This window comes from Limanda limanda, chromosome 3 (assembly GCF_963576545.1).
Source record: "Limanda limanda chromosome 3, fLimLim1.1, whole genome shotgun sequence".
Lineage (NCBI taxonomy): Eukaryota > Metazoa > Chordata > Actinopteri > Pleuronectiformes > Pleuronectidae > Limanda > Limanda limanda.
Window position 1 is genome coordinate 26,405,995 of NC_083638.1, and position 21,523 is coordinate 26,427,517.

At 42.6% G+C, this 21,523-nt stretch overlaps 3 protein-coding genes across 3 annotated transcripts; all 3 read left to right on the forward strand.

Annotated features, from left to right (window-relative positions):
- The first annotated feature begins 178 nt into the window (after nucleotides 1–178).
- Nucleotides 179–9,786, forward strand: ercc5 (excision repair cross-complementation group 5). The gene is made up of 15 exons (XM_061068646.1): nucleotides 179–266; nucleotides 1,398–1,573; nucleotides 1,702–1,817; nucleotides 1,970–2,089; nucleotides 2,431–2,488; nucleotides 2,652–2,795; nucleotides 2,876–3,080; nucleotides 3,749–4,687; nucleotides 4,773–5,038; nucleotides 5,348–5,467; nucleotides 6,520–6,733; nucleotides 7,136–7,280; nucleotides 8,010–8,210; nucleotides 8,304–8,388; nucleotides 8,978–9,786. The coding sequence occupies exons 1-15, from the start codon at nucleotides 179–181 to the stop codon at nucleotides 9,506–9,508; spliced, it is 3,408 nt and encodes a 1,135-aa protein (XP_060924629.1). The 3' UTR covers nucleotides 9,509–9,786.
- Nucleotides 9,787–10,502: 716 nt separating this feature from the next.
- On the forward strand, nucleotides 10,503–13,009 carry mettl21e (methyltransferase like 21e). The gene is made up of 5 exons (XM_061067662.1): nucleotides 10,503–10,551; nucleotides 11,867–12,009; nucleotides 12,092–12,209; nucleotides 12,323–12,420; nucleotides 12,710–13,009. The coding sequence occupies exons 1-5, from the start codon at nucleotides 10,503–10,505 to the stop codon at nucleotides 13,007–13,009; spliced, it is 708 nt and encodes a 235-aa protein (XP_060923645.1).
- Nucleotides 13,010–16,119: 3,110 nt separating this feature from the next.
- On the forward strand, nucleotides 16,120–17,982 carry LOC132998164 (protein-lysine methyltransferase METTL21C-like). Its single transcript, XM_061067663.1, has 4 exons — nucleotides 16,120–16,426; nucleotides 16,811–16,971; nucleotides 17,059–17,176; nucleotides 17,567–17,982. Exons 1-4 carry the CDS (start codon nucleotides 16,120–16,122, stop codon nucleotides 17,980–17,982), a joined length of 1,002 nt encoding a protein of 333 aa, XP_060923646.1.
- Nucleotides 17,983–21,523: the final 3,541 nt, after the last annotated feature.

Genomic DNA, 21,523 nt, shown 5'->3' on the forward strand with positions numbered 1-21,523 from the left:
CGGAATACAACACGACAGGAATAAGGCGGAACGTTTGAGTGTTGTGAATATTTGCTCTACGGACATAAATACTGTTACAACAAACGTTGTGAAGTTGTTGAAAAACCGTCTGATCGCCTGCATGCAGTCGGTTAATGTCAGAGTTTTGAAATCCACGTAGCTTCGGGTGGGTGTTGTGATGGGGGTGCACGGACTGTGGAGGCTGCTGGAGAGCTCAGGGAAACAAGTCAACCCGGAAACCCTGGAGGGGAAGATCCTCGCTGTGGGTATCCTCAAACTAAACTCATTCATTTCCATCCGAATGCTATCTTTTAAATTTAAGAAACACTTGATCCAGTATGAATTAGTTTATATATTAATTTATTTTCTGGTGTTGATTTTGACACATTTGATCACATTACACGAAAGCTGCTTATAAAAACGTTAATTACTCTCCATTAAAACATGTATGTAAAATGATCACATTCCATATTAGCTATCATAGTAAGATCACTACATGAGAAACTATAAAGGTTCATTGTGTAAACTTTAGGTGAAAGGGTAGAAATTTAATCTAATATAATCCTAGTGATGTTTTCACTAGTGTTTCATTAGTGTGATTGTTGTGTTCTTTACCATAGAATGATCTTTTTATATTTAAATACTTTATATTTACATCTGGAGCGGATCCTTTCTACGGAGGCCACAATGTTTTTTTTAGTAGTTCAAACTGGACAAACTAAACACCTTTTTAAATTTTATGACAATTGAAGGCTACCACAGGCTCTCATGTTCAGAAGGGGAGGGTGAGGTGAGGGGTATTCAGCTGTGATGTGCAACTTCACCACTAGATGTCATTAAATTCTACACACTGAGCCTTTAAGCCATTGAAAGGCTTAAAGGCTAATATTTCCACTAATATTGGGATCTCAGACGGGTGTTTAAAGACATTGGTATTGCGTCATTTGATTAAAATGTATTAGTGTCACCAAATCTGAGCTGTCCTTGAAAAAAGGAGTCTGATACTCTCCCCACTTCACAGTGGCTACATACCGTTAGTCTTGATATGGAGCTGCTCTATTGGACACATATATCTAAACCTTGGCTCAACTCACCAAACCAGTGTCTACTTGTCTCAAAGAAAGTCAGAGTCCTCCTATGTACGTTCCTCCAGTTCTCTAGAGACCCACAAAAATAAGACAGTCCATACTAAATGAAACCAAATGAACAAAATGGACCTAAATCAATCTTTATTCAATGACATAAAGAGAAATATATTGATAATGCCGTCAGCCGGCACAAAAACATTATAATTAAAAGTGACTTTACCCCCGCCTGTTGTCTCTCCATCAGATATATTGTTGTATCTGACTGTCTTCTGTAAAGACTTAGCATTGACCTTAATCAGACACCTCCAGACATCAGTATATGGCTGAACCAGGCCGTGAAGGGGGTGAGGGACCGGGACGGCAACAGCGTCCAGAATGCCCACCTCCTCACTCTCTTCCACCGCGTCTGCAAGCTGCTCTTCTTCCGCATCCGGCCAGTCTTTGTGTTTGACGGGGACGCACCGCTGCTGAAGAGGCAGACACTGGTAGGACAAGTGATCTCTGTAGAGCCGCACAAACATTCCATGTGAACACAAAACAACAGTTTAGGCTTTTCCTGTTATCCCCACCTGTTCTGTAGCTAGATCTGTGTTTGACTGTGGTTCTCCTGCAGGCGCTGAGGAGGCAGAGGAAGGAGGAGTTGAGCCGAGACTCCAAACAGACCAATGAGAAACTGCTCAAGACGTTCCTCAAGAGACAAGCTATCAAAGCTGCACTTGGAGACCACAGGTGAGGGACAGTGACGTGCACAGCTGGAGGGATGGCAAAGAAAACACAACGTCATTCTCCAGAAACATTGTACTCATTGTAGTCTCAGTGGTTTTGTCTGAACCATCTTGTGTGTTTCCCCCCCCCCCCCCCCCCCCCCGCCACCGCCACAGTCAGGATCCTCTCCCCAGCCTCTCCACTGTGAAGAGACCTGAGGTGGACGACATGTATGTTCTTCCAGCCCTGCCACCTGCAGAGGAGAGGGATGACAGCGAATCAGAGGCCAGGCAAAGGTGACGATTAAAATGCTATTGTGGATAAAGTGTCAAGAAAGAACATCTGCCGAGTTAAACAGACATCCAATTATCAAACAGGAAAGAGAGAAAAAAAACCTGGATAAATATTGTGATTTTTCTTTTTTTAATTTCTGTACTTTTACATGTTTCCATTTCAGGTCCTCTTTTCACAAACAGAGCTCACTGATGAAAATACTTCATTAATCACCGACGTGTCGTCATTAACTGTGGCAAAAGATGCTCTTATCAAAACATATAGACTTATTCATTATAAGTTATTTACCTCATTATACTGGTACTGTAATCCTTATCATTAGTTTTCTCTCCTTCCCCTGCAGCTCAGATGAGGATGACGATAAAGAGTTGGAGGGGAGGGACAGTTATCACATGTATCAGGTAAATTTATCACATTATACACAAGTACATCATATTGTGTAGCAGTGTCACCAAATAATTATAGTTTAAAATCCTTTGTGTTTGAGCTGGAGGAAACAATTTAATGTGCGTTCACACGTTAACGTTGTGTTCACTAACTTTCAAGCTGCTCACTTTGTTTCAGGGCGGGCGGCATGGAGACCCCAACTCCGTGGACATCAACTCAGAGGAGTTTGCCTGCCTGCCTCCTGAGACGAAACACGAGATCCTCAAAGACATGAAGGAGTTTTCCAAACGCCGCCGCACCCTGTACGAGCAACCTCCAGAGGTAACCTTCTCTCTCAGCTCAAACCCACCCGCTCACCCGTCTACTCCTTTCACCACGGACGTCTCTTCCCTCCCTCCCAGCTTTCAAGTGACTTTTCCCAGTACCAGTTGTCCGGCCTGCTGCAGAGGAACAAGCTGAACCAGCGTCTGGAGGGAGTGGAGAAAGAGATGAACGAGCGGAGCGCCGGCAGCGCTCCACAGCTCTGCCAGCAGGACGGGCAGAGTCACAGTGTGGAGGCACGGCGACTGGTTTCAGAAGACAACTCCCACTATATCCTCATCAAAGGTGATGATGTGTGCAGGCTCGTAAAGGACCGTAACAGTTTTTTTCAGTGTTTCAAGGGAAATGGTCTATTATCAGTGATCTCATTCGTTGAGTTGATCCCAAAAACATTTCTATATACCGTAGTCACTGTTCACAACTGTCTCTTCACAAGAATGCTCATAAACAACAAAACTTGCATATTATTACCGTCAAGGTTTTTAATTTTCATTGCTGTTTGTCTGACTGTTAGCCGGATTGTACAAAGATTAAGATTTAAGATTAAGATACATTTATTTATCCCACACACATGCACAGACATGCACAGGCACACTCATGCAAGGGGAAATTTAACCTCTGCTTTTAACCCATCTGGTGCAGGACACACAGAGCAGTGGGCAGCCATGTACGGCGCCCGGAGAGCAGATGTTGGGGGAGTAAGGTGCCTTGCTCAGGGGCACTAGACAGGGTAGGGAGAATCCTCTTGGATTTTTGGACAGATCAATCCAGGTTCGTCTGTTTGTTGTTTCTCCGTGGAGTCGAACCAGAGACGAACCAGAGACCTTTTCTGCCCATAGTCCTAGTTTCGTCCAAGTTTTGTCACTAGTCCACCGCCTCTCCCAAAGTGAGAGTTTCTTTGGTTAAAGAGAGTGTTCATGTATTTAACACACCACTACACTTCTCCTACTCAGGCTCCAAAAAGAGTAAAACTGCCCCAGAGAGTAAAACTGCCCCCGAGAGCCAACCTGCCACTGCAGCCTGGGCTGGCAGCTCCCTGACAGGCTGCAGGAGACGAGCAGCCGACCGACCCGAGCCCCTGTGGCGTCCTGTTGGTGAGGGAGAGGAGGACAAGCCGAGTCCCTCCAAAGAAGACTTCAAACGCTCAGCATCAGAACCACCTCAGGGGGACACATCGCCACCCTCCCCTCGCACGCTCGAGGCGATCCAGGCCGCAATGAACGACAGCTCGGATGAGGAGACGGTGGGACGGGGGAGGAAGGATGGCAGCGTGTCTCCACGTACTCTGCTGGCAATCCAAGAAGTTCTGGTTGAGGAGGAAGACAGCGGAGCTGATCAGAGAAACGTATCCGTCAACATGCCGACGAATATTCATCATCCTGTGCCACAAGTGGTGAACATCAGCTCAGAGGAAGAGACAGAACCTCAAGATGCAAAGCACTTATTAACTAGTACTGACTCTAGGGAGAACCCGACAGGCAGAAGTCCACATGTGAACCACAGCTTGTTAGTTAGTAGTTATGAAGACGAGATGGAGGACGTGATTGGTCAGCGTAATAAAGCACTTCGCGCTGCAGTGCTGCCACAACCTCCCAGGAAAGAGATGAGGTCAGAAGACGAGATAAAGGACGGAGAGCGGAAAGAAGATGTGAGGACAGGAAGTGGAGGGCAGATAGAAAAGAAAGAGGATGTGGTTCTACCACACGTTGCTGCTGCTTCCAGTCAAAACACAGCATCCATCAATCTTTCTGCTCAGCGTTGTGGAAACCCTCAGAATGCAGAGACTCAGCCTGTCCTGTCAGAGCAGAGAAGAAACGTGTCGGCTGAGACCCTGGAGGAGAGGGATGAAGATGATGTGAAGTCAGGGGGAGGAGAGGAGAGCGAGTCAGAAGGTAAGAATCAGTAAGATCAGACTCGGTCATCATCTCTTAGAAAAGTCGATTTTTTAAAAAAGTGCCGTGCTCTGTGTTTTGTCAGAGAGCTTCATGGAGGTCTCAGAAGAAGAATTTAAAGAGGAGGATGAAGATGATTCGATTGTGGAAATTCGAGAGATGGAGCGTCCGGCTGAGGTCGATGAAGATGAGACCAAGAAGAAAGAAGAACCAGAGGAAAGTTCGACAGAGGCTCAAGCTGCTGCTCTGAATTCAGAGGAGGACACACAGAGACAGGATGAAGACGACGAGGGAAAAGAATCAGAGGCCAGCTCAAATCCAGCCATCAACGAATGGGATCACATGGATATGGTTGGTATTTCTGTCATATTCATAAACAGAAACTCGGCCACAAACAATTGTCAGTTGCAGTCTTAAATATCTGATCAGATATTCAAGATTTTGATACCAGATTTTAAAGGATCCGCTTTTCTATCAAATGGCAAAATACCTACATTACCTTAAATATATCTCTGAAAAAGATGCTCTTTAGTTCTTGTTATTTATTAGCTGATGTATAGAAGCTGCTGATGGATTTAAGTGATGTGTTTGAAGTGTTTCCTGCTGCTCATCAGATTCATGTGTATGATGCTAATGTGTGTGTGTGTGCGTGTGTTGCAGGATGAGCTGGAGGCTATGGAGAGCTCTCTGCAGGTGGAGCAGAGCAACCTGAGGGAGCAGAAACAGCAGCAGGAGAGGATGGCGAACACGGTCACCGGACAGATGTACCTGGAGAGCCAGGTGAACCACAGACAAGATCAATTCTGACCAACACACGCGGACTTATATATCTATCCTAAAGAAAACAGTACTATGATTGTAAGACTAAACTGAACTTGTCATGAATGCATTCTGTCACTGGACTGAGAAAAGACAACCCAGAGCAGGTGTGGGACCAACTGGGAGATACATTTCTTAATGGGGCCTCTGCCAAACATTCCCAGAGCCTTCACGTATTACTTCACATACAGTTTCACCTCACAATCTGTGCTGTCTGTGTGTGTCACTCACCCACACGCTTGAATTTCACAGGCTGTCAGTATTTTCTCCCTCATAAAATTACCACTTCTAACAAACCTGATCTTTATCACCAACCATTTGTGGTGAGTTTTCAATGTTAAGCTGTTTAGAGCAGAGGGATTTCTCAGTTGACTTCAGGCGACGTGATCTTCGATGCCTGATTAGAGGAAAGGTTGTTTTATTCAAAATGCTAAAAATCACCTGGAATTTGCTGCTGTAGATTTCTGATTCACAATCATAGTTTTAAAAACATGGAAAGTAGTGTCTGTGTCATCTGGAAATTAGAACAATGTTTAAAGAATGGGCTTCAGATGTCTCTGACAAGGCCGATCAGTCCCTTTAAATTCAATCGAGCTACACTCATAGATATCAGTTCCCTAAATGTGCCTGATGTTTCGTTTTTTTTAACAAGATCCCTGAACTATCCCCTGGGATATTGCAGAAAATTTCAAAATAAAAAGCCCTGTCTTGCAATGTCTATAGAAACGCTTGATCCATTCCTTTGTCTGGATCCACACAAAAATGTAAAGGGTTCTTTCTTGACATATGTTTCATCCTTCCACCAAGTTTTGTGGAATTCCATGAAGTTGTTTTTGTGTATGAAAATCAACTTACAGGGCTGAAAAATGCAACAAACTTGGCGGAGGATATTATTGATATAACCTCAGATTTTACAAATAGACAAACTGAACTCTTTGACTTGTTTCCTTCGATGTAGTTGTTTTTTTTATAATTTTTTTTACAAGAAGTGACTGTTTCCTGTTTGAAACCAGGAGCTGCTGCGACTGTTCGGCGTTCCCTTCCTGGTGGCGCCGATGGAGGCTGAGGCTCAGTGTGCAGAGCTGGACCGAGCCGAACAGACTCATGGGACCATCACAGACGACTCTGATGTCTGGCTCTTTGGAGGGCGGCACGTGTACAAAAACTTCTTCAGCCAGAACAAAAACGTGGAACATTACCAGTGCAGTGATCTGCAGAACCAACTGGGTCAGTGCTCACCATCAATCGCCAACTTATTCCTAATTTTCTTTTTTACTGTGTTGCTACTATATTGTGTTTATTATTTCTGAAGTTTTGTTTCTGCAGAATCTCCATGAAATGTTGAAATGTGAATATGTTGATTCCTGTCGGTCGTTATTCTCAATCACATGAGATCATTTAGCTTTTCTTTGGCCTGCTGAAATGGGAGAGTAATGTGTTGAAATATTGTCAAGATAACATCACTGCAGGAATCTGATACACTCATATTGGACATATTGGGGTCAGGTGTTAATGCTGGTGCTGACTGACGAGGCTGTCAACAGATTGAGCACAGAATGCCCACAGCTCGCTCTCCTCCTAACTCTCTCTTCCTCACTCTCTCTTCCTCACTCTCTCTTCCTCTCTCAGGTCTGGACCGGACCAAGCTGATAAACCTGGCGTACCTGCTTGGAAGTGACTACACAGAGGGCGTGCCGGGGGTCGGTTACGTGACCGGCATGGAGATCCTGAATGAGTTCCCAGGACCCGGGTTGGATCCGCTAACACAGTTCAGGTGCGTGTTCGTGTCAAGGTTCGGTAGAGATTAGAGGATTTTTAATAAACATCGTGGTTCGTACATTTTTACGGAGTGAGAGTGTAGTCACTACCACAAATACTTAAACTCGACTTGAACTCGAGAACTATGTGATTAGAATTCTGTTATCAAAAGTTTAATTTCACCTCACAAAACAAAATGTTTGGCCATAACAAGTGCAATGCTGCAATTCTAGTTCCAACTAAATTCCTCTACTTGTTAATTGCCCCTGTTCAACATTTATAAACAGTATCTAAGTGTTTAATAAATAGTAATATGACAAAGTTTAGTGTAGGAAGCAGATGCAACTGATGATTAATGTAATAGTAATGTCAGCAACTCATACAGTTGTGTTTGTCTTCAAAGAAGTTTAAATTACTGACTAGTATTGTGCATGAATAAACTTTTACTTTACTCCATACAATAACTTAATGGTCTATAATAAACATTTACTAACATTTGTATACTGATGATAAATAGAGGGACTTAAAGTGAAGTCTTTCACATTTAATCCCTCCAGTCTCTTAATACTGTCAAATATGATGACCTCAATAAGTGTCAGTTCTTCTGTGACTTAACATTTACAATAAATGTGTTTTATCCTAAAACACGTGTTTTGTACAGCACAATAACTAGAATTGATAGTATTGCTCTTTCTAATGTCCATGTCTTATTTGAATGTATCTGGTTATCGTGTCCTCCCTCTAGTGAGTGGTGGTCAGAGGCTCAGGAGAAAAAGCGCCTGGCGGCTAATCCGCGGGACACAAAGGTGAAGAAGAAGTTGAGGGATCTAAAGCTGCGACCTGGGTTCCCGAACCCGGCGGTGGCTCAGGCGTATCTGCAGCCGGCTGTGGACCACTCCGACGGCTCCTTCAGCTGGGGACGCCCACAGATCGACGTGCTTAAAGAATATCCTTTTCCCTCTGCGTGAGCGGTGGAGCTTTTTGTGTGTGTGCACGTTATTGAATGTACTGTATGAATTTTCCTGAACCGGCAGTGCACGTTCTGTCTGAATCGCTTTGGTTGGAGCAGTCGGAAAACAGAGGACACTCTTCAGCCTATGATCAAGCAGCTCAACACGCAGCAGGTAACGGAGAAATCTCATAAGAGACAAAATACCCAAAATTTGGTGAAACTACATTTCACCAAAGAGCCATTGAGCCTTTTGCACAATGTTTCTAAAGACACTTGGGATTGTCCCATGCATATTAGAGAACTGATCTAGTCTCAGTGTCTTCTGTCTCTGCCTGTGATCCCAGACTGATTCCATGATGTTTGGATCACGACTCTCGGGGCCACACCATCAGTTCACTGGGACTTCTTCTTCTTAATGTTCCTGAACATACTTTTTATGACTGTAAAGACTATAATCAGTCTTTTTAAGCTTGAATATATAATACATATGTGTATATGTGTATATATATATATATATATATATAAAAAAATTGTAGATGTGATACATTGAAATGCATATAGATGCATTGTGAATCGAATCGTTTACTGCTGAATACTAATCAAATTGTATCATGAGGCAAGTGAAGATGCACACCTCTACTATATAACAAGCTTCTAGTATTAATAGAGTATGTTGGTTTAGCAAAATGATAAATGATTAAAGTAGTGGATAATGGTCGTCATTCATCTACTAAATGTTTTCTCTCGCTGTTTGTGTTCAGACTCAGCTGCGGATCGACTCTTTCTTCCGCATGGAGCAACAAGAGAAACAAGCGATCCGCAGCCAGCGACTCCGCCGAGCGGTCACCTGCCTGAAGAGGAAGGAGAAGCGGGAAGGAGAGGAGGAGAGTGAGGAGGAGATGCCTTCCCCAATCAAATCCAAGAGAGGGAAAGAAGCAAGCAAGAAGTCAAAGAAAGGAGAAGGAGAGGAGAAGGAAACGGAGAGAGCCGTGGCAGGAGGAGGGTTTCTGGGGTCAGAGGTGACGGATGAATCTCCTCATACGTCTCTCAAGGACTTGAGCAGCATCAACCAAGAGTCCATCTCAGTAAAGTCTGTCCCTCAGTCCACTAAGACTCCGACCCCAAAGGTCCGGAGCAGCAGCAGCAGCTCTGGTGAGGACAGCGATGGTTTTGGCGATGTCGCTATGGTTACAGCCAGATCTGTCTTTGAAGGCAGCGCACAAGGTCGCAACGCGATAAACACAAGAGGGCGAGGGAAGGGAAGAGGAAAGAAAATGCGTGGAAAAAAATGAAAACAAGAACGGCACTCAAGAACGTATATACCTCTACCGAACTCACAATGTTAAAGAAATCTGCCCCCTGAGCCAGATCGGCACCAATTTGATGGATTCTTTCCCGACCACATCCTTCCACTTAGTTTTATTGTCTTGAAGTTTTTGCATATTGTTGCTGAGAAACTAAAAACCAAACAAGACCTTGTTGGAGGTAATGATGATGCCTGTGATATTGTATTAGATGTTGATTTATGGAAATGTGAAAGTGAAAATGCATCCAGTCATTAACGAATATGAATTCAGTTTTTTTCTATATCATATAAAATGTATTTTGTAAACTGTTTGTGACTGAAAATGTTTTTTTTACCTGTTTGGATGTAGATCTGTTAGACGAATACAATATGTGAATTTATTAGAAGCGGAATGCTTTAAAATATTTCCATAGTGGATTTCAGTTTGACTCTGACTCATCATTTGTCAATGTGTTCACAGTGAGTCGTCTGATCTTCAGGGCCACACATTTCAGGGTGTATTTCTTCCAACTTGTACTTCTGCATACACAAATACACACCCAGCCTGCAACACACACATATATATATAAACTTCTTCATCTAAAAATATTTTCCGCATTAATTCTGTATTAACTTTAGTTTTCTTCCTCACTAAAGTTTTCTTTATATCCGTCCTGTAATCACTCTACTCCTCCTCCTCCTCCCCGGGAGGCTCCAGCTCAGCAGCCTGGTGGAGCAGGTGCTGCTGTCAGTCACTTTTACAGCTGCACCGAGGGGTTCGAGCCAGAGAGCGCAAGAAATGTGGGGAGCTTGGACAAGAAGTCAGGAAATACTGTATTTGTGTGTAACTTAAAGCCACAGAGGGTGACGGTTGAGGGCCTGCTAGATATCTGGATCCAGTTTGACTCAAATCCAAAGGACTTCATCTTGGACAAGAAGGAGAGAAACAGTTGGCCTAGATCTTTTTTCGGTCCCTGCCTCCTGATTGGATTTCTGCAGACATGGAGTCTCAACAGTCTAAGACCACAGAGGACTCCAAGACTAAAGAAGGTAAGAAATTGGAGTCATGCACAATAAAACAAACTTATTACAGTTGCATTAATTTAGGCTGTTCTTTTTTAAACCTTCCCAAAGTTTTATTCAAGATAAATCCTTAAAACCTGCTGCGTATGAAGTAATGTCCGAACTTGAAGATTTGTGGTTGTGTTGAAATACTAATTCCCTATAAAAGACTGGCTGCTTGTTAATGACAGATATAAACTGTTATTTATACAACAGCTTTAAAGGGAGAAGACCCCGACCTCATCATTCATTGTCTCTGTGGGCTCCCCTGACCTTCTCTCTAACCCCGTCTTACATAACTGGAGCTGTGTGTCATACGCCCTGATAGCTCTCATAGCTGGAGTCTGACACACTGGCATAATGTTACAGAGCAACACAACTGGATCAGTGGAGGCATCATGAGCCTCAATGTGATTCATTTATAGAGCAGAGAATTCTGTGTAATCTGTAATGTGAAATGGAAACAAACAACTCGTCTGCCTGATGTGAACCTGTCAGAACTTCAGCGTCTCTTTGAGGTGACGTGCAGCGGTGGAGAGAATCGCAGAGACATCTGCCAATACTGACCAGGAGGCAAAGCTTTTTCTATGTTTGCACCAGCGTTTAACGGAACATAGGGCACAAAATTATAATTGTGCACGTGTCTCATGTAAAGTCTTGTTTTTGGGGTCTGCTGAAGATGATCAACCTTGATGATCCAGTCTTCAATCAAGGGAACTAAGAGCCTCAACAATTATAAATGACAAAATCAAGCAAAAATAAATTGAGGTCTGACAAACAGCACTGTGGAGCCTACTGGGATTTCATGATGAATATGACAATTCAGAGGTAGATGAATTTACTTAGTACATATCTATCTATCTAGAAGTAATTGTGCAGCGTGTGTTTCTGCGTCGTCACTCTTGTAGTATAATGTGGCAAGGAGAAAAAATCTTGAAACATCTCGTATCAAATACGGGGAAACAGCAGTGCTCAAAACTGTCAACGATCCATGGGAGCGGACTCTAAAAGATATACAGTATGTATATATATGCAGACATGTACAACTCTAAAACAAAACTATCAAAAGAGTATCTTCAATACAGCTGCTATTTGCTCTGGAGGTATTTTTAGTCACTGCATACATTTGTACTGGTCATAAAAAGAAGCGCAGCTAATGATATTAATTACAGCTTCACACCATTGAGGTGCACCAGTATATGACGCCAGTGAGACTGAAATTGTAATTATTTCCACTAGTGATTTGTGAAATTTGGTTTTTGAAAAGCTCAAAATAAAAATGTGTTCTTTTATCCTGTGGAAGCAGAGCTGGCTAAAGCCATAATGTCTCGGCATTTCCTCCCCTCCCTCATTGGCTCGGAGGCCTGGGAGGGGTACATCTTCTCTGACCTGAAGATCCGCATCAAAGAGTCCACTGACCTCTACGGAGCTGTCCTCTGGCCCTCGGTACGCCCAAACTTAATGTCCCTATATTCTACTTCTGTTCATTTTAAGCCACACTGGTGACAGACTTGTGTCTCCCAACCAGGCAATGGTGCTGTGTCATTTCTTAGAGACCAACCAGGACAAATACAACCTGACTGACAAAAATGTGATTGAACTAGGTGCAGGGACCGGACTGGTCTCCATCGTGTCCAGCCTGTTAGGTACAGAAACTAAACAATCCAGTAACCATATTTATCCCTTTGACGTTATCTGTCAATGTTAAGTCTCTGTATTATTCCCTTTAACCCTCAACTGCACTGCCTTTCTTCTTCAGGTGCTAAGGTGACGTCCACTGACCTGCCAGACGTGTTGGGGAACCTCCGGTACAATGTTCAGCACAATACAAAGGGCCGGTGCAAATACGTCCCCCTGGTGGGTTTTGATTATCGTGTTTGCTATTTTTGAGTTTGATTAATGTGTGAAATAATGATATATTACAATTTACTTATTATTTTCTGGGTATGTTTTGGGGGTCAAGGACCAAATGTAATCTACTCTCATGTGATATTTCCAGTGTCACTAAGGCCAAATGGATGGTATTAAAAAAAACTATCTAAAAGTAGTTAAAAGTGGACTTTTCCTTTAAAGAAACTAACTTTTATGAATCAAGATAGAACATATTTGTGTATTACTAACCTAATCAACCCTAAATCTTCTCCAGGTCACTGAGCTCTTCTGGGGTAAGGATGTGGAGCAGCGTTTCCCCAGCGCCACCCACTGCTTTGACTACATCCTGGCGGCCGACGTGGTGTACTCCCACCCGTACCTGGAAGAGCTGATGGACACCTTCGACCACCTGTGCCAGGACAACACACAGATCCTCTGGGCTATGCGTTTCCGCCTGGACCCAGAGAACAGCTTTGTGGATCGCTTCCAGCAGCGCTTCCACCTGGAGGAGCTGTACGACCTCCCGAGCCTGAGCATCAAACTGTTCTGGGCCTGGAGGAAGGACACGGCCTGAGGAGAAGCTGCTGCCTGAACTGAGAAAACAGACAGAGTTCGACAGGGGTCAAGTCGATACTGTGTCACTGCTGCGTTACCTTGCTAAATGTAAATGTGTTTTTATATGTCTTGAATAAATGTCTTAATGTTTTTACTTTATGCTTCCTTGTTTAAAACTTTTATTTAAAGATATCAAGATGAAATCCATGTTTTTACAGTGTATTCTAATATATAAAAGGTAATAACTGGTGTATTTACCTTTGTCCACTTGACACATTTCAATATAATACAATGTTATTTAACTCCAAAATGACTAATGAGGACTGTTGCTTTACATTTAATTTAAATGTTGATAAACTGGCAACTCTGTATGTCTGGATACACTCGAAGGCTTTTTCATATGGCTCAGAAACACAGAACTGTTCCGGTTGACTCTCACCTCGTGGCTTCTTTTTCTGCTAAAATGCTCTGTTCACTTCCTGCTCAACACAGAACAGCAGACAGACACGGAGCACCATGACAGACAGATTCTTAGAGGAGCTGGTGGAGACCAAAATCAGAGACACAAGAGAGTGAATACTGGACTTTTCATTCTTTGGATGGAAAGTTCAAGGTATCAAGCATTTAAGATGAGCAAACGTTGCACCAGTTGGACCAAAAATAAATTGGTTAAAATCAACCAGTTTTGTTGTATTTACCAGAAGTTCACTATAACTTTCATTTAACCACAGAAAACTTTCTAAAATAATATTTTGTTAATTTTTGTACTTCTCAAGCCATTTGCATGACAAGAAAATGGTAGATCCCCTGTTTTCATAATACAGGTTGTCAGAGTTGCTGGTTGAGCCAAAAAATATAAAACAAAAAGTGTAATTTAGTAAAGGTACATACAAAAATCAAGGACCAAATAACAGAAAAACACTGGAAAGTAGAAAAAACAAAGAAGGCTAAACTGAAAAAAATGTAGAAACACTAGGAACAAGAAGACCCTGGAAACAAGACAGTGAGAACCAACGACAAACTGACCAAGACAAAGGGAAGCACTGACACTTCTATACACAAGGTAGGCGGGGATAATTGAACACAGGTGAAACACATGGTACAGACGATCACAGGAGTGGAAAACAGGACAAAGACAGGAAGTTGAGTTAGAGACAAAGGAGGAAACAAACTTCAAAATTAAACACAGAAATCAGAATGAACACAAATCCAAACACAAGGCAAACACAGGTAAGAGTCCATATTCAAAAGAGCCCAACACAAATCCAACAACTCTTTATGTCAGAGTTTAGTCATGACATCAGTATGAACCTGATAATAACATTGGGTAAAAAACAAAGTAAAAACCTAACTTCCAAATGTATTCAGCAAATCCAGCAAATGGAATAGATACATAATTCCCCTTTAGACATGTAGACATTTGGTAAAAGTGTCTCATTAATGTGAAGGTTTTTTGTGTTTCTGGTTCTTCTTTGGTTTACATCACCAGCAAAACACTTTTGAAGAGATCAAATTAAAGAATTATATTTTGGGCAGTGAGGACTGCTTCAGTGATATCAACAATTTTTGTAGGTTTGGGAAACTCACCAGTTTTTTGTGATTCTTTTGGTAAGACAACACTAAGTTAGAGCCACCAGCCATTATTACTATGTGACCTGGTAAATCTGATACTTTGACCTGGATTCCAGATCCAGGTCATTTTCTATCCCGTAGCTCCTCGTCTTTTTATTGACGTGTGTTGCTTGGCCTCAGAGGGAGAGGAGTGATGAAGGGCTGGATTAAAGAGGACCAGAGATCATTAATGCTGGCAGTGAAGCTCCGTGTACGATGGTCAAGACAAACAAACACCCGGCAGCTGAAAATGGTCTGTGGCCTTGTGGAGGTATCAGTTCACTTCATCACTTCACCAACGTCCTTTCACTGGGAGGCAGAGCTAAGATGAAGCTCAAAAACTCGTCTTTTTTCTTCCAAATAAGGCTGCGACACATCATCACCACGACTGCACTTCTCCCTCGCTCCCCATTAACATGTCAAAGCGCCCAGAGCTCCTGGATGTAGTTCTGGTTTTTGAAACTTAAACTGGGATGATGCCTCATGGTCAAACGCTGTTAAAATGTAACCGAGGTGAGGTCGGATTGAGGTGCAGATCAAAAGACCCCTTTCTTTTGCTCGGTGGAGGGGGGGGGGTCGACGCATGCCCGCTGCATGCCAGCCTGATCCTGTTACCTGCAATGTCTGCTGGAGCAATTCAGGCCATTACAGGAAAAGCAAACAACACGGCCCAGATTGTATTTCTTAACAGACTCTCGGCTTTAAGGACACCTGCAGTAGAAGTGACAGCAACTTAATAGACATTGAAATCAGTTTTAGAGCCTTTTGTTAACAAAACACATTCAAACACATTGTCAAGATGCTTTCAAGCTGAGCACAAATATGCGTGCTATATCTGGACTGACTGTCCTCCAATCATCGTGTCCAAATCAGAGTTATCTGGTCACGAAAGCCAATAGAAGGATCTAGAACTGTTGATGTGACATGAGTCCCTCTCCGAGTCATCTTTGTTGTTTGTTGTTGTGTGCGTGCGTGGGTGGGGGCGGCCGTTTGAATCTACATACTCCTGTTTGTTTGTGTTGATTTCTCAGGGGCACGGCTCTAAAAATACCCTCGTGCCCTTGTGGTGAGGATGGGTGTGTCCTCCAAGATGCTGAGTCTTTATAACCGTGCAGTCAGACGTCTTCAGATGCAGTCACTTTGTTCCTGAGAGTTTTTACCGGAGAGCGACAGCAGGTAGGTCATCAACCGTCAAAGAAATCTGATCATGAGGTTTTGGGGGGGAAGTACTTAAGGTGAGGAGTTTGGATATGTCAAGGTTTGTACGAGTGTGTTTTCTCTCACTAAAAATCATTTAAAAAAAAAATTCTAATTTTATTGTACTTAATTTAAGGGAGATACTGGAGACAATAGTAGGAGAGACTAAAAACATAATTACCTTAAATATTAAGCTTATTCTCTAATGCATTTGATGTATTCTTTAAGTTTTCATGTGTAACTGATAATATATTTTTCCAACAGTTCAGAATATTTTACATGGAAGCTTTAACCTCATATTTTGTGGAGGAGACCTTTTGTATGAGAAGCAGAGACGAGGAAGAAGATGAAGATGAAGAGGAGGAAGGTGAAGAGGGGCTTGAAATCCAGGATCAGCTGAGAGTGAGGGAGGAAGGAAACAGGGATGAAGATGAAGAAAGAGACAACCAGGAAAGTTATAATGATGAGACAGAGTCTGAGAGAAGAGATGCCGAAGAAGAAGAAAATGAGGATGAGGATGATTTTGATGAAGAGATGGAGACGATCATGGTCGTCATGGACGAGAAGGACAAACCTGAGAGGGGTGATTCAAACTGCAGCAACACGGCCAGCGATGAAGAGATTTCAGGTGAGTTTACATGTTCTCCCAATGTCAGGGCAGGTTTTCTTCCTCCCACAGTCCAAAGACACACAGGTTCTTAAAATTAGATTTGAATGTCTCTGAATTATGGCCCTGGAATAGGTTAGAGACCTGGCCAGAGTGGATAGCTGTCCGTCTTGTGATGTAAATGATGGTGATAAGAAATGCCAGGATCCGCCCCCTGACCCAGAGCCCTACCAGAATTAAATGGGTTCTTCCTGGACTCACGGCGCATCCTTCCACCAAGTTTCGGGGTTATCTGTTCAGTTGTTTTTGTTAAGACTTATCATCTCTTTGTTTTCCCGTCAGGGTCTATTCTCTGTGAATTTACATTTTTGTTTTTACTGTGAGTGAAATTATATGCATTTACAGAACAGATGTTAGAGAAACAAACTGCTGCACAGCTGTTCAAACCCCCGGCCTGGACTCCCAGCATCATGTGCAGCCTTGGTAAAGACATCTACCACTACGCAGGGGAGGACATCGTCATCTATGAATCCATAGACTCCTTTGGAGCAGTCATGTGGCCGGCAGTGAGTAATTTGTACCCGTGCTAAAAGTTTCTTTACATCTCACCTCAGCAGCGTGATTTATTCCTGCCGGTTTTTGTTTTGGTGCAGGCGCTGGCTCTGTGCTCCTTCCTGGACAACAACAGGGAGGAGGTGAACCTACAGGGGAAGGAGGTGCTGGAGCTGGGAGCAGGGACAGGACTGGTCACCATCGTGGCCACACTGCTTGGTGAGCTGTCAAATGACAAACACACCAGTTAAAGGACGTCAGCTTAGGAAAAGAAATGGAAGGTGTCTTTCTCCCCAACATGACACTTAAACCTTTGTGATCATAGACCATCAAATGTCTCATATTGGCAAACACAAAGGCTGATAAAGAAGTGAAAGACTTGCATCGTGTATTGATTTTTATCAAATAAATCAGTAGGGCTCTGGTGAAAGGTATTATTTTATTGTTTTTTATTCTAATTTGCTGATATGCTGTTCTGGAACCCATCACGACATCATCTTCCTGTTCTTATTGGTACTGCGTTGGAAATTATGTATTTGGCCTCCAGTGAGCTCCTTTCCTGCTACTGTGATGATGATGTTGACCCATGTCATATTTCTGCATCCTCAGGAGCTGTGGTCACAGTCACCGACTTACCGGATGTGTTGAGTAACCTCAGGGCAAATGTGATGAGGAACACCAGGGGGCGTTGCAGACACCTGCCCAAGGTGGAGGTTCTGTCCTGGAGCTACGACCTTGAGCCCACCTACCCTGCATCCCTCCACAGGTACGACTACGTGCTGGCAGCCGATGTGGTCTACCACCACGACTTCCTACCCGAGCTCCTGGCCACCATGAAGCATTTCTGTCGACCCGGGACGAAGGTGATCTGGGCCAACAGGGTCAGGATGGAGTCTGATCTGACTTTCACCGAGAACTTTAAAAAGACTTTTCACACAAGTTTAGTGGCGGAGGACGGAGACATGAAAATCTTCATGGGGACGTGCAGAAAGGGAGACACAGAAAAGGAGTGGTTGGATCACTGAACTGGCTCACTGGGTGCAGGCCTGTGGGCCCTAGGGGTTATGGGGCTCTTACATCAGACCCCCTGAAGTGCTTGAGTTTCTTGTTAAAAAGTCATAGGGCTTCGAATGAGGATGTGTCGGTCACAGTATTTGGGTTTGGGTTAGCCCTTAACCCAAATCCCACTGACAGTGACATAGAGAACAGATTTAAAGTTTGGCAGCAAAAACATGATTGGCTGATTGAGATCATAGTTACCTCTGAAAGTCTTCCTGACTGAACTTACGCTATAAGCTTCGTTACCAGCATCACAGATGTTCTCTTTTTTTGTAGAGGATATTATTTTTGTTAAATATAGTGTGTGTCCGTTTGGATTTGTTTTTCCAGTTTTTTAAAAAACACATGAAAACAGCAGCATGACTGAGATAAGGTGAAGAATGGGGTCACATACACTGGGCCTTTTACCTCCGAGTGGACATCATCTTAATTCCTTTCGGAACAGTTTAGAAAGTCACTGAAATCACATGCATAAATAATGAAAACGCAACTTGTTTAAACACCAGAAGTATTAAGCTAGATGATGATGGCATTTCTGACAGTCCCTGAATGCATCTCGTCAGATATCAGCTGACATTTAGGCTTTAAAACTTGGTGTAAATGACCTTGTTTCGAGTTTAATATTAATGTCGGGGCTTGTGGACACTTGGGTGACACCACAGGAGCAGTATGGAGGCATGTGTGGGTTTTCTACGTCTGAAGATTAGCCCCTAATATCTCCACAAATGCCAAACCAGCCTCTCAGATGTGAGTTGATATTTGTAAAAATTAATATACATCAAATATCTTTGACATTTTTAGTAGTACAATTAATATTTTTAAAACATTTTCAAGTTTTGTAGTCATTTGTTGCCCTATCGCAGTTTGGGTAAGGGTCACTAAGGAAATGCCCTCGTTCGGATTATTTTTGACATTTGAATGTTTAATACAGTATAAGGAAATTGGAAGAAAACCTTTTTTGTCTTGTACTTTATCTAGTCATGTCTCTATAAACTCATGTATAATGTATAATAAATTCTCATATTGAAGAACACAACAAAAATATGACAGGTTGACATTCAAATCGTATTAGCTGTAAATAAGTGTGTGAGACGACCAGTTTCTTCCGAATAATTTTTATTCAGTGTCATTTTCCTTGTTTGTGACTTGAATTCCATGTGAGCACAAAATGTTGTGACAGTAGCTCAGGTCTTTCCCACATGTTATGGAGGAAGAATGGGTATAAAATAATACTGAGCGCATTCAACCTCATCCCATCAACATTCAGTAAAACATTGGCATTTACTACATTTCATGACTATAAATACAAACACTCAACATCCAGAAGTTTAAACTCTTCCTGACACCAGCGGCGTGGGGAGCAACAGATATGAGGCGACTGTCTGGTGCCAGAACTGGACGGTTCAGTCCTGCGGTGAAAGTTAAGGCCGTTCTCGGAGAGACTGTCATCGGCAAACGCGTACGGACGACTGCGGAGCCCTGAACATGACGTCTGTCTGAACCAAAACTCGAACACAGGAGGAAGAAAAGGTGAAAAAAAAGACACGGATAGAGAACAGAACAGAAAAGATGCAAAAAAAACAAGTAAAGATTATCGACACAAATTTTTTTCAAAAACCAAAACCACATCGCTCCTGTAAAGTCCATGTGCACTTGGAGAGGCCTGTGCTGAGGCTGCTGCAAAACGTGAAAACAAATCACAGCTAAAAACAGAAACGCAAAGTGTTGCTGCCCCTGGGTCAACATGAGTTGTGACCATTGATTTGCTTCTCATGTAATGGTCATCCCAAAAAAGGTTGATTATTCCCATGAGGACTAAAGGCCTCGGCTTGAAAGCAGCTGCTTTTACATTCTTAAGTTTGTACCTTCCACTTATGAGCGGACAGAAAACATGAGGGACAGACAACACCATGAGGTAAAATCCTTACTGTATACCCTTATTTCCTTCTTCTACAAAACGTTAAAATGTCCAATTTCCCCATCTTTAGTTTTACTGCTCAAACTTTTCAGCCTTCATAATTAACATGGGAAAACCCTAATTGGGTTAAACTGACCATACTACAGCGTGTGGCAGGAACTGTTTGTTTTACAGAAGTGAAAAAAGGGAAAACTCACAAATATAAACAGGAAACGACTGAACGTGTTGTTCGTGTCTGTTGTTCATTCTAAAAAGGACCATAGCAGGGTTTTTTCATGTTTTAGCTCCTTAACTAAAAATCACATACACTTCAAATGAATGCTAACCATTTTCAAATGCATCAACTATTCCAGCCATCCATTCATTTCCATATGACATCGAAAATAAGCAGGTTTCACACTTGCTCAAAGGGGAACTCCCCTCATTTCCACATTAAAGTCTGTTCTCAGGTCTCGGGTAGTAGCCGCCCAAGTAAAGTGAAGCTTCAGGGGAAACTGAAAAGTCTGAAAACAATGAAGTTGACACTGAGATTATTAAAATAATCTAGCTCTGCAGCCTGCTCCTCCAGGCGGTTGCTGTGTGAAACGGTTACGATTTGATGTTCGACTCCATTGTAAGTAGATGCCAGAGAAATTGGAATGAATTCAGACTCAATGTTCATCATGGAAAGAAATGAATGGAAACCAAAGATAAGCTGGAAGAATAGCTCCCCAAAAAATGTCTAAAATAACCAAATAAGCACAATGGGTCACTGTGATGTGATTTGTTATAAAACATACAAAACCACTGGCTTAGTCCTTCCAAGTAAATAATGTGTGAGGGAGATAAAACAATAAACTTCTGAGGGAACCCCCCCCCCTCTAAATGGCAATCGTTTTAGTTCTGTTCACGTACACACAATATGCTCACAGGTTCACATAAAATCATTCACAACACACACTAAGAAAGTGGATATTGTCAAAATCTTGTTTCTGACTAAAAATCTTCCAAATAAAACTATTTTTTCTTACATCCTAGAAGACATGCATATATGCAAAATACATTGATTAGAATAATATTTGTATTATATACCTATTGAATCATAATATGTGTGTCTGTACATTTTATGACATTGTGTACAAATGCAACATTTGAAATGCGGCAGAGAAAAAACTTGACTACGACATGAACATTTTTACAGTGTGATGTGATGTGATCATCCTATCGCTTCTTCCAACTGAGACTGTGTTAAGTGAGGTCTGTGTGATGGTCGTCAAATGTGGTGTTTGGGTATCCGCAGTGTGACATGGGTGAACAACACCTCTGGAGGTAGAAGCCGAGAGAGCAGGTTTGTAGGATCCTGACAAGTCACCAACAACCTGCATAGGGTGGCCGGACACGTCACACTGCTGATACAAGCTTATAAACCATATTGACACCAAAGGCTGATGGGAGAAATGACAGCAAGTGGCAGAGTGCTGACAGACGCTGCTGATTCTGCATCCGTCAGTGGTCAAAACCCTTGCACTTCATCTTTCGTCCCATCAGAGAAGGTAAGGTACGTGAAGAAAGGCACCTCAGCATTGTTGTGTGTTGAGACTGTGTAATCA